At 41.7% G+C, this 12900-nt stretch overlaps 1 protein-coding gene across 2 annotated transcripts; it reads left to right on the forward strand.

Moving 5' to 3' along the window:
* Window positions 1–400: 400 nt before the first annotated feature.
* On the forward strand, window positions 401–11954 carry ago3b (argonaute RISC catalytic component 3b). Of its 2 annotated transcripts, none has more exons than XM_026300046.1 (20): window positions 401–542; window positions 718–972; window positions 3470–3641; window positions 3834–3954; window positions 4159–4367; window positions 4935–5071; window positions 5367–5501; window positions 5741–5828; window positions 5927–6074; window positions 6905–7024; window positions 7107–7250; window positions 7716–7849; window positions 7979–8163; window positions 8358–8517; window positions 9517–9607; window positions 9930–10124; window positions 10428–10562; window positions 10747–10848; window positions 11183–11382; window positions 11662–11954. In XM_026300046.1, the coding sequence occupies exons 2-20, from the start codon at window positions 954–956 to the stop codon at window positions 11768–11770; spliced, it is 2604 nt and encodes an 867-aa protein (XP_026155831.1). In that variant the 5' UTR covers window positions 401–542; window positions 718–953; the 3' UTR covers window positions 11771–11954. The 2 variants fall into 2 exon arrangements, with proteins under 2 accessions (XP_026155831.1, XP_026155832.1); XM_026300047.1 differs by having other exon boundaries at window positions 7107–7229.
* The last annotated feature ends 946 nt before the right edge of the window (window positions 11955–12900 follow it).

Raw genomic sequence — 12900 nt, forward strand, 5'->3', positions numbered from 1 at the left:
GACAGACAACCTCACACACTAGGTAGTATTCACTTAAGTAAAAATAGAAATAAATAGATTGTTAAATCAGACCAAAAATCTTTTTGGGTCTGTTGGTTAGACAAAACAAGTCATCTGAAGATGTAACAGGCATTTTCACAAATTTTGCATATTGCATGTAGATCAGTTATTCCATTATTCAAGAACATAATCGTCATAAATCTGCTAATTAAAATAAATGCTAGCGGCAGCTATATGTATGTACAGTAAATTGCCTTCCCAATAAAAATAAAATTATATTACAAACAGAATATGGTTAGTATATGTAATATTTATTAATTAAATCAATAAATTGGCAGCACCCCATGCTTTTGTTTTGAAGGAGCCTTCCGGAAGTCTAGCTAGCTGGACGTTAGTGACAGAGGGCGGTGCAGGAGCCGACTTCAGACCGGTTTCTCTCCGAGATCGAGCAGGACTCTGGGGTAGCGAAGTGAGTTTGATACAGAGAAACACCGGGTTGTCACGTTAATTCACCCGGGAAGACGAACTCGATCACCGACCAGGTAAATATTCGCGGCAGTCTTGTGTTTCGAGTTGGCAGTTAGTTGCTAACGTTAGTTGTTATTGGCTAAAGCTAATTAACTGTTAGCTCAGCCAAGGCTAACAGCGAAGTTTATACGCGTCTGAACTGTCGCCAAACATTTTTAACACTCAAAATAATGTTGTTTTTATTTCTAGTGCAAGCGAAAACAGTTTAAACGACAGAGCCGGGAACATTTTGTTGAACTTGGAGCTGTCAGTTTCCGTCAGAGAAGGGGACTTTCAGCCGAGGGGACTCCCAAGCGGCCCGGTTCCACATCAGCGACCGGAGCCGGGAAGCGGCGTGTCGGCCAGCGGGTCTGCAGTCAGAGCCTTAAACTACGCCGGGAGAACTGATCACTGGGTGCCGGGGCATCCGGACAGAGACCCCATGAATGGAAATCGGAACAACAGGTGAAGTCCCCAGACTGACAGCCATGTCGTTGCAGTAATTTGTTATTATTTATTGTTTATTCTCACAAACTTCAGTACGTTTATACACAGACCTGACTCCACGATCACGGAGTTTCTAGTTTGTTGGGTGGATCTAAATCGGCAGCACAGGGGATAAGAAGGCTGCCATGGGAATCATCATGGGAAGTGGTGCTGAAAAAACTTAGCTCTATAACTGGAGGTACTGGGGTGTCCGCCTCTCACCTGTTTTAGCGGCCACTTTTGCGCCTTTGGGGAGGGGGGGGGTACACATGCCATAAACCAGTTTCACGGGTTTCTTTGGCTGTCTACGTCATTCTTTGTCGGCTGTCAAAGGCAGATGGTGATCCGTCAGGTGTGCCTGACCTCTGAGACAGGCTGGCTCACTTATAGTGTGTGTGTGTGTGTCTGTGTGTGTGTCTGTGTGTGTGTCTGTGTGTGTCTGTGTGTGTCTGTGTGTGTCTGTGTGTGTCTGTGTGTATATATACCCTTCCATCTGAAAAGCAGCCTTCACACCAACTGCTGCCATAGTTACCTCAACTAATGACACATGTTCGGTTAACTGCTGCCTGTGTTGATTATAAATCAATAAGTTGTGGCAGGACATGAGTCTGATGCCTAAGGGCACGTTTTGTGAGCCACAGTTTGAATTTTATTGATGCTGTTGGGGTCAGTGGATGTGAGATTTGGAGAAATCAGGATTGTAGTAATGGACTGATGTGTATTTGATTCAAAACAAAATAATGTTTGTCATTAGTTGTTGACAAGGTGGATGTAGGCTGCCAATAATGGTCAAATTCTCTTAGCTGAGCTAAGATTTTTTTTTTTTTTTTCTCTAGGAAAGATAATTGCAGCTGTTCAGATTTTCCAGGAATTAATCAAATTTATCTCATATTGATAATTGTGTCACTCTTCAAGTCATTTTCAAGCAAAAATATCCCAAATTTCTTAGTTTCAGCTCCTTTATTGTGAAGCTTTGCTGCTTTTAAAACTGTGTAATCATTGACCTTACAGAAAGATGCAGATTGACAGGGTTAAACTAGCACTTATTGTAATAGGGTAAGCTTTACTATTTTAAATTTCCTGTATTAGTGAAGTGACATTAGGATTATACAATATGCCATCAGCGAAGTACTCTTTTAAAGTGTGTGGGTTTATTGTCAGCTGTATGTGGGCTGCTACTGGTACATTTGTATGATGGGGGGGGCTGATAAGTGGCCATTAATCCCTGTTGTTGCTCATTCTACAGGAAACCTTTGTCTTTTTGGGTCATTAATGGTGCTGTCTGTCCTGCACCTAGTCGAGGATGTTTTTTTACATAATCATCTTTACCTCCTTTGGCTGGCTGTTATTTTTATTTACTTTCTATTTTTTTGACACTTTAAACAGATTTTTTTTAAGACATTTTGTTTTTTAACCAGAGCTTGAAGATAAATGAGACAAATCTGTGTGCACCTGTTTTTCCTCCCCTTGCCAGTTGCCATAGAGAAATTGTAGCAACATGGGCATCATCACTATGGAAACAGCACAGGGGAGGAAGAGACCTGGGGATGCATCAGCAGAAAGTGCAGTCTTTTTCTGAATGATACCTCCTTAGAGGCAATTCAGGTTTAGATCTTGACTCCAACAGGAGCGCTGTGCGACGAGCTGTTTAATAATTTCCACTGACAGCTGTTCGATTGCACTTTTCTCGTGGCCATATTCGTCATTACCGGCAAGCATGTTTTTTGTCACACTTTTATTTCAACATTACAACACCTCCTTATATTTAAACAGCTAGGGCTCTGTGCTTATGTGCAGGCTTTATGTCATGCTGATCGTTGTGTTTGTATGTGGATCCTCTGAGTCACAGTTATGGAAATTGTGTGGTTGTGTGACGCCTGTTTTTTTTTTTTTTCACTGAGCACTTTCCAGTTTGGCATTTATGAAAATTGGTGTCAAATTGGCGTGGTGTGTCACCCACCTACTTCTCCTCCCGCCTGGCGAAGGCCATGTCAGTCAGGAGGAATCGGCAACTGCCGAGATAGTCTTTATTTAAAATGTCAACCGACTCCTGTATCCTTTTATATGGTCATTATCAGATTGATGTGGAACAAGCAGCGTTAGCCCGTATCAGTTTTGTCAGTTTAATATGGGGCAATCTTTAACGTCCCCGATCATCATCAGCCCCAGCACCCACCATCTGCTCTTTCCTTCTTATTAACCACTTCCTTCCTCCAGTTTGTCTTCTTACCAAGGTTCTTAGCTTGTTTGAAAGGGTTTAGTGTGCTCATGATTACTGGTTTGTCTTTTATTTTAACAGGTGTTCCAGAATTAAGTAGTAAGTAAATATTGATGGTAGGGTGGCTAGATTGTGCTTAATGGTCCACTGTGTTCACCAGCTAGTCATTAACTTTTCTGTGTGCCATTTTCTGTTGAGCTAGTCAACAGACGCATATTGATTTTTTTTTTTTTTTTTTTTAAACTTGTGTTGTTATAGGAGCCGTTGGAGCCCAAGCCCTGTTTTCATTGCCAAGGCGACCCGGCTATGGCAGCATCGGGAAGCCCATCAAGCTTTTGGCCAACTGCTTCCAGGTGGAAATCCCCAAGATTGACATCTATTTATATGAGGTGGACATCAAACCTGATAAATGTCCTCGCAGAGTCAACAGGTAACAGGAAGGGCTGAAACTGGTTTAGGCTTTGAATTGGTTTTATAACAGGCAGAACTTGCAGGACTATATACATTTTCAGATAAAAAACATATTCTCTTTATATCACACTGGTTATTTAGCTGTGGAAAACTATGCAAAGCATTTATTGGTGGTAATATGTCATCTCACTCTATGTTATGGTCTTTTCAGGGAGGTGGTGGATTCCATGGTTCAGCATTTCAAGGTGACCATCTTTGGTGATCGTATGCCAGTTTATGATGGGAAGAAAAGCCTCTACACTGCAAATGCACTTCCTGTTGCCACTGGTGGGGTAAGAATTTATGCTAAAGTTTAGATGATGATTTGTATAGTCGCATTCTGCAATAGTCACAGTTTAATTTAAGTGTTGTCTAAGTGGCTGCTGTTGACCGGTCAGGTCAGCTGTCAGTGTTCTTGTTCTTGCCAAATTTCATGGTGCGTTCTTTGTATCAGGAATTCATGACGACTACAAAACATCCCTTGTTTTTCTCCTCAGGTCGATTTGGATGTCACCCTGCCAGGTGAAGGTGGGAAGGATCGCCCATTTAAAGTCACCATTAGATTTGTGTCATTGGTCAGCTGGCATATGCTACACGAAGTCTTGACGGGAGGCAGTGTACCCAAAACGCTGGACCTGGAGAAGCCTCTCAGCACTAACCCTGTTCACGCTGTGGATGTTGTTCTTCGACACCTGCCCTCCATGAAGTAGGTTTCCAATTTTAGCTTATCAGTTTTCAGTGTCAGTATCAGGAAGACAAAGATAAGAGTTATAATCTGAATAAATACTGCATTAAGCATTGGATCTGCATTTCCTGTCTCTGGTCTGAAATGTGATCTAAAGATACTTGCGTCCTGGAGCTGCTGTTTAGCTCCATTTATTTAATATGCATTATGGTTGCAACCACAATCTTGTCATACAGTGTAAGCAACTTAGTGAGCGCACATATGTCTCCAACAATACCTGAGGTGGATGTATTTTTAGTAAGTTAATTATCCCAAATGGGATTTGAATTTCACAATGAGATAAGAATTAAAAACATCATATTTCTGTAATTTAAGTCAGAATGTGTTATGTGGAGAGTCCATTAACCAAATAACTCTCAGTAATGAAAACCTTTTGAGCCTGCTGGGGTTTCAGACTTGTAGCTCAGGCAGTGCTCGTGTTATGATGCACACAGTCCAGAGAACCTCACAGGGAATGTAACTCCCAGCCTGGGTAGAGTTTTATTTTTGTGCTGTCTTAAGTCTTTGTGTTCTCTCCGCCCTTAACAGGTACACTCCCGTTGGACGATCCTTCTTCTCTTCCCCTGAGGGCTACGATCATCCACTAGGTGGAGGACGAGAAGTTTGGTTTGGTTTCCATCAGTCAGTACGGCCAGCCATGTGGAAAATGATGCTCAACATTGATGGTGAGTAAACACTAGGAAACATTTTATTTTGGCAAATAAGCTTATTTCCCTTAATGGCAAGAGTTAGATGTGAAGTTTGATATTGTACATTTAAAGCAAAGCCACAGGTTGACCTAGCATAAAAAGAGGAAACAAACAGGGAAACAGCTAGACCTGGTTGTGCTCAAAGTGAGCAAAATGCAGCTACCAACTCATACCAGCATTTGTCATACATGGCTCTAAACCTTCATCCACCTTCTCTGCTGTTATTGGCATAATTTTATTTACATGGTGGCCTTGTTCTGTATTGTTTCAGTGTCAGCCACAGCCTTTTATAAAGCCCAGCCAGTCATCCAGTTCATGTGTGAAGTCCTTGACATTCACAACATTGATGAGCAGCCCCGTCCTCTCTCTGACTCCCACAGGGTCAAGTTTACCAAAGAGATCAAAGGTATGTCACCAAGGAAAGGCACCCTCTGCTTGTTTTCACTGTACTGCAGTTACATGCCTCATTGCTTTGTGTTTGCTGATCTATGCAAAGTTCCTGTAGCTATGTGATGCTGTTGTAGATGACAGAGTTTATTTGATGCGTTCTGAGCTTTTTCAGTTGTTCCTTTTAATGAGTAAAAGCTTTAGTCACTTATATTTTACTGATGGTTACTCATATTCATGCTTCCATCATCTTCACAGGTCTTAAAGTGGAAGTGACACACTGTGGAACTATGCGTAGGAAGTACAGAGTTTGCAACGTAACACGACGCCCTGCCAGCCTGCAGACGTATGTTTCCATATCACACCCCCATTAGCTGTTAACCACAATCAGAGCTGTCTTTGACTTACATTAATGAGAGGTTGTTGTGACTGTCAAATCCACAGATTTCCATTGCAGCTTGAGAATGGTCAGACTGTTGAACGCACAGTGGCGCAGTACTTTAGAGAGAAATACAGTCTGCATCTGAAATACCCCCACATGCCCTGTCTGCAGGTGGGCCAGGAGCAGAAACACACCTACCTGCCACTGGAGGTAAGAACTGGTGGTGACTTATAAATATTCATCCAATTAGTGCCAGAAATTTGAAGATATTGTTATATCTAGCTGGTTAACAGTGTTGGACCTAAGTGTGTATATAAACTAGCCTGGTTCTAGACCCCTAAATTGTAGCCCACATAAGTTTAGAAATATTATATATAAATAAATATAATAAACATTATTTATAGAACATCTTCTAAACAAAGTATAAAGTGCTTTGCAGTAGGAAACATAGCAAAAAATACAGCACAAAATTAAAGTTTAATAATTGACAAAATAATGCAACAGTGAGTTAAAGTCTGAAATAATAAGAAGTAAACCAAATCAGAATCCAAAAAAGAAGTCCAATAAAAGTATGTTTTTAAGCATGACTCATTCAGACAGCCTTATTTCCTCAGGCAGGTCATTCCAGAGCCTCAGAGCCCTAATGGCAAAAGCCTTTAGTTTTCAAGTGGGATGCTGGAACAAATAAATACAGCTTGAGGAGCTCCAGCTGTGTGGATCACTGGTGGGATAAAGAAAGGGAGACATCTTATTAAGCAGATAATTTGCTGCTTAACTATAGTCCCAAAAATAGCAACAGAGAAAGTGAAAAGGTTCTGCATAGTTGTAAAGATTCACATACAAAAATAAAAGTCTCAAAATGTTCACTTTATTGGTCCTTGCAATGACTGCTGCAGCTTTCACATGACTTGCTACTGATTGGCTAGGTCAGAACAAAATCAGACCTCCCAACAAAAACTTCAGTTTGTGTGAAATCAGTCAGTTCAGTCTGATTATCAGCCTGGCTAAGAGCTGGATTAACTTGATTAACCTCTTTTCAGGTTTGCAACATTGTAGCGGGACAGCGCTGTATTAAAAAACTAACAGACAACCAGACATCAACCATGATCAAAGCAACAGCCCGCTCGGCACCAGACAGACAGGAAGAGATCAGCAGGCTGGTGAGTATCCAGCACACAAGAACCATACAGAACGAAGCTCCTTTTTTCCCTGCTAAATAAAAATCATTTTCTCTCCTCTCAGGTGCGCAGTGCGAATTATGAGGCCGACCCGTTCGTTCAGGAGTTCCAGTTCCGCGTACGTGATGAGATGGCTCAGGTGACAGGCCGCGTCCTGCCGGCCCCCATGCTGCAGTATGGCGGCAGGGTGAGCTCTGAACCCTTTATGGTACCTTTCCCTTTAAATCACGCTTCATATGCATGCAAACCCGGTATATTATGTAGGTAGATTTGTTTTTCTCATATTCAGTGTTCTTCCACTAAATTCCACAATGCTCTTTATCTTTTTTCACTCACATCTTTTCTCTGTGACTTTTTACTTTAGTAAGTTATTACAAGAATTTGCTTTGTATTTAAATGGGTATGCTCTTGGCTGCTGTTTTGAGAGATTTAACTTGAGAGGACACTGTTTTTGCATGCCCAGCATAAAAATATGGTGTCTTGCAGCCCATTTGCTAAAAATGCAATGATGAGCTAATCAGTCACTCAATTAATCAATGATTTCCATTGATCTTGAAATCCCATTGGCGACTCGCTTTGATTCTTTGAATTCATACATTGTCTGTGCATCAACATACCATATATGTTTGTATGAATGCCAGCCCCAGCAGATCAACCCTGCACTGTCTTGCAGAACCGCACGGTGGCCACACCCAGCCATGGGGTGTGGGACATGAGGGGGAAGCAGTTCCACACCGGAGTGGAGATCAAAATGTGGGCCATCGCCTGCTTTGCCACCCAGAGGCAGTGCCGAGAAGATATCCTCAAGTAAGCTCACAAAAAAGATTCTTACTATTAGCACTAAAGAACCAAAACGTAAAAGGAAGTTAAACTAAGACTTAGTGAGATTTAGATCTTTGTCTACTCCTACTAACACAAACCCTGTATTTTTCTTAGAATCTTCACTGACCAGCTGCGGAAAATCTCAAAGGATGCTGGGATGCCCATTCAGGGCCAGCCGTGCTTCTGTAAATATGCCCAGGGAGCTGACAGTGTGGAGCCCATGTTCAGACACCTGAAGAACACCTACGCCGGGCTGCAGCTCATCATCGTGATCTTGCCTGGCAAAACACCTGTCTATGGTACAAATATAACTGCTAAATCAAAACAGCTCAACAGTAGCCAAACAAGTCATTGCATTGAGGCAGTTCAGATTCAGACTTTTATCCTATTGCTACTGTAGTTGTGCAACATACAGTAGCATCACTTCAGTCAGTTCAGTCATCAGATGTGGGAGTAATATGTATGCAGTAAATGTCCAATCTGTGACTTGCAGCTGAGGTGAAGCGGGTGGGAGACACCCTCCTGGGCATGGCCACCCAGTGTGTCCAGGTGAAGAACGTAGTGAAGACGTCCCCTCAGACCCTCTCCAACCTCTGCCTCAAGATCAACGTCAAACTAGGGGGCATCAACAATATCCTGGTTCCACACCAACGGTAAAATCACAAGACAGTAAATACAAACAGATGAAGGCTTTGAGATTTTCTTTTTTTCCACAACACGTTATGATCACAGTGGCTAGAGAAAGGTGATCTTAAAGGCTGCTTCTTTGTTCATCCGTCACATGGAAGGTGTAGGGCACCTCTGTATTTAAGTGGTGTGTTGGTTCCTTTCCTCTTTTCTTCCTCCTGGGTCAAACTACAGTTTTTCTGTTTGCAGTGGGAAAGATTGTGTCAAAACCGTGTTACTGTACAGGGTGTCCACGGATCCTTAAAAAGTCTTAAATTCCATATTATAAAACTAAGGCCTTAATTAGCATTAAAATGTCTTAAATTCGTGTTTCAAAGGTCTTAAAATGAAATCTAACCGACCCCATAAAGAAGATTTTAGTTTAATCTTGAAATCAATTTGAAAGCCTTTCGTGTATTTGTTACACAGAACGAAATAGGCGGAACCAACTAAAATACGCAGTTGAGGGGAGTTCATTTAACACATGCTTTCCGGCAGCTGCGTGAACTGCGGGGAAGTTTCAGCATTAGTCTTTTGCCATGGGTAAATGTAAATTTAATGACAATTGGTTACAAAACCCTAATTTTGCGCCGTGGTTAAGTCCAGTTAGTGGCAACGTGTTCGAGGTCCGGTGCAGGCTGTGCAAAAAAATTTAAAACTCGGAACAATGGGTATGAAAGCTTTGGAGACCCACATGCGGTGTGAATAAGACAAAGCGGCTGCGGAAAACACCTGGCATTTTATTTTTGTTTTACTCAATAAATCAAACGGTGTGTAAACAGTTTATATCAATAAACAGTGTGTTATGGTAATTGGTTGTATTGTGGGATGTTTTATTTTATTTCTACAAAATTGGTCTTAAATTTCATTCAGCGTGGTATTAAAAAGGTCTTAAAAAGTCTTAAATCTAGCTCTTAGAAACCTGCAGATACCCTGCTGTATGACAGATCACGCTAAAGATAATTCTGTCCCTCTTGTCCATCTAGACCCTCTGTCTTCCAGCAGCCTGTCATCTTTCTTGGGGCAGATGTCACTCATCCTCCAGCAGGAGATGGGAAAAAGCCATCTATTGCAGCGGTGAGAGTCTGCCAGAAACCTGGGCTTTTATCCCGTCTTAAAATACAGTCTATAACCATAGTGTGCAGTTAATCCCCCAGAATACTTCTGAGAAATGAGGAATGATTCTGGTGCTACTGCTCTTTTGACCATTTTTGTGTCAGTGGTTGGATCAAACAAAGCTGCATTTATTTTAAGTTTCTAATGTGATTTCTAAGACTTCATTCTAAGTTTGTTAGCACTGTAATATAGTTTATTAGTTTTATGTTTTAACAGTCATGCTTGTGCAGATGTGAGCAGGATGGTGTTTGTGACTTTTATACTCACTGCTCTACATCAACAGGTGGTGGGCAGTATGGATGCCCACCCCAGCAGGTATTGTGCTACAGTGCGTGTCCAGAGGCCCAGACAGGAGATCATCCAGGATTTGGCCTCTATGGTTCGAGAGCTTCTGATCCAGTTCTACAAATCAACCCGCTACAAACCAACCAGGATTATCTTCTACAGGGACGGAGTGTCAGAGGGCCAGTTCAGACAGGTGTACTGTTTGTCTTTGTCTTTGTCTTTTTATTCAGATGTTAAGTGAGCCACACCTGTTTAAAAAGCAGATTTGTTTAAAAGGGCAAACTCAGCTAGTAACCCTAGTTTTCTTTTTATGTAAGGGTGCACTGAAGTGTCTGTTTTTCCTGGAGGTTAATCTTATTCTGCTCTAGACTGGGGATGTTTACTGTATTTTAGGCTAACAGATTCTGATAATACTGTTAACTTTAAAATCTTCAACATAACACACCTTACTGCATTTTTAACTGGTCATTTGAGAACTAACTATATTTCTGTGTAGGTGCTGTACTATGAGCTGCTGGCAATCAGAGAAGCCTGCATCAGTCTAGAGAAAGAATATCAGCCAGGGATTACCTACATCGTCGTGCAAAAACGCCATCACACGCGCCTCTTCTGTGCCGATCGTAATGAGCGGGTGAGCAGCACAGAGGGTCTGTTTTTGCAGATATTAATGGTTTCACTGCTGTTTGACCTTTGTTTCCTTTGGTAATTTGGCATAAAAAGTATGAGCCATCAGGGTCACACGTCAGGCCTGTAGGAGACTATTTTCAGGTAAAATGATGCTCTTGAACAATTGTTACATTATGTTTGCCTTTCAGGTTGGACGAAGTGGAAACATTCCTGCTGGCACCACAGTGGACACAGACATCACCCACCCCTATGAGTTTGACTTTTACCTCTGCAGTCACGCTGGAATCCAAGTAAGCCTTTCAACCTGCCGCTGAATTTCAAGAAAACTCCTTAGGCCTTTGTAGGTACTGCACAGCCAGTCTTAAAGTAAAGCTTGAAAAACAAATGCTGATTTAAAATGTCTGTTTTGATTATAAGATGCCTCCCAAAAGCTTTTTTTTATTTGTCATGTGTTACTTCTGAAAATCGTCTTTTTGAATTGGACTTCAGCAGCACCTGTTTGAGAAGAGATACTGTAACTGTTCCATTACAGTCAAACAACCAGGGCTCCCTGCTCATTGTTTGTCTGCTCTCCATGGAGTTGTGTCCTCTGGAGTGTGATTACCTCTGCTTTCTTCCCTCCAGGGTACAAGTCGTCCCTCCCACTACCATGTTTTGTGGGACGACAACTGTTTTACAGCTGATGAGTTCCAGCTCCTCACATACCAGCTGTGCCACACCTACGTCCGCTGCACACGCTCGGTCTCCATCCCAGCACCAGCCTACTACGCCCACTTGGTGGCCTTCCGCGCCCGCTACCACCTGGTTGACAAAGAGCATGACAGGTGGGGAGAAAATCTTTTAGTTTTTATTTATGACATTAAAGACGATAAGGCACATAAAATCATTTAACTTTATATAGGACATTGAATATCAACAAGTTTGCTTTACAAAGGAAATTAGTAACAGATTACAATCTGTTACTAATCTGTTACTGTTTTGAACCAGTTTTACAGGAAGAATCATGTATTTGTGGGAGCAGATTACAATCTTAATGACAGTAATGTAGGTCGTACTTTCTTTTCTGACTTATTGTTTTATTTTGTACACTTCATTGCTGACAGTGCGGAGGGCAGCCATGTCTCAGGGCAGAGTAATGGCAGGGACCCTCAGGTGCTGGCCAAGGCTGTTCAGATCCACCATGACACACTGAGGACCATGTACTTCGCCTGAAAAGCCACATCCACATCCCTCAGCCAGTGTCTGACTTCTATCAGCCACCTCATCCCATCAGCCCCATGCTGGTGCACCTTGGTGTAAGGATGTAACAAACCAGATAGGATTTACACTCACATTATGCAATTTGAAGCCAGCCGGTTGTTTGCGTACTGCTGCCCATGCATCACTTTCTTCTCCACATCCCCTCTGCTGTATTTGAGTCACAATGAATCCTTTTTTTTTTTTTTTTGTTTGTTTGTTTTTTTTTTAAAGCTCCAGATTTTTATTTTGCCGGGTATTTTGGATTTTTAAATAATGACAGAGCAGCCAGAAAAATAAAAACTGGTGATATTTTTGCTTTTGTTGTTGCATGGGTGACAAGCAGAACCAGTAAGGACCTGACTCGCTCTGCTGCCTCATGTTGACCCTGACGTCTCTGGTTTATATTGTAGACACTTTTACATGTTTGTGTGTTGTCAACTTTCTAGATATTGTACGTGTTGTCTGTCAAACAAATGTGCGATTGCAAAAGCTTCGCCCTTTAAGCCAGTGGTTCCTTTGTCCTTCAGCCAGACAATGAGAAACATAATTCTGCACTCTGCCAACACAGACACTGAATGAAATCTTAACTTTTTTTTTTTTTTAACAAAGCCATGTACAGCCATTCTTTGAGGCACTGTGTGTCGCTTATTGCCTTATGGTGAGGCAGGGTGCATTAAATTGACTGTTAGAAAACAATGGCCACACAGTGGATACTTTTAAACTTCTGTCCCTTTTAGTTCAGCTTGGTACAGAGTGTTACACCAAACTTTTTGTGTTTTATTCCTTCTGCTATTTATGAGATTTTTTTTTCCTTTTGAAGTTAACATTCATTTTGGGCAATACAACAGCATGGACAGTTTATACCTTCTGTCTTAATCACAAACCCTTTGATTCGCCACAGTCTTTACTTTGGAAACTGACCAGTTTAGTTGTCCAGAACTCCTTCAGTGCAATAAGGTCCAGGTTTGATGTTTTCGATGAGTATTTGTGCGTTTAAAAACAGTTTATGAGTGAACTTGGCAAGTGACAATGAACTTGGATTTAGGAATGTACAGTATTTGACATTCTCATGAACAAGTAGGATCAGTGTGGATCGGTCTTGA

Source organism: Mastacembelus armatus, chromosome 11 (genome assembly GCF_900324485.2).
Source record: "Mastacembelus armatus chromosome 11, fMasArm1.2, whole genome shotgun sequence".
NCBI classification, from domain to species: Eukaryota; Metazoa; Chordata; class Actinopteri; order Synbranchiformes; family Mastacembelidae; genus Mastacembelus; species Mastacembelus armatus.

What these genes read in the sequence shown, in the direction of transcription:
- ago3b (XM_026300046.1), top strand. An exon ending in TTCCTGTTGCCACTGGTGGG is followed by an intron (nt 3,955 to 4,158) that starts GTAAGAATTTAT and finishes TTTTCTCCTCAG; the next exon opens with GTCGATTTGGATGTCACCCT. An exon ending in GCAGTCACGCTGGAATCCAA is followed by an intron (nt 10,849 to 11,182) that starts GTAAGCCTTTCA and finishes TCTTCCCTCCAG; the next exon opens with GGTACAAGTCGTCCCTCCCA.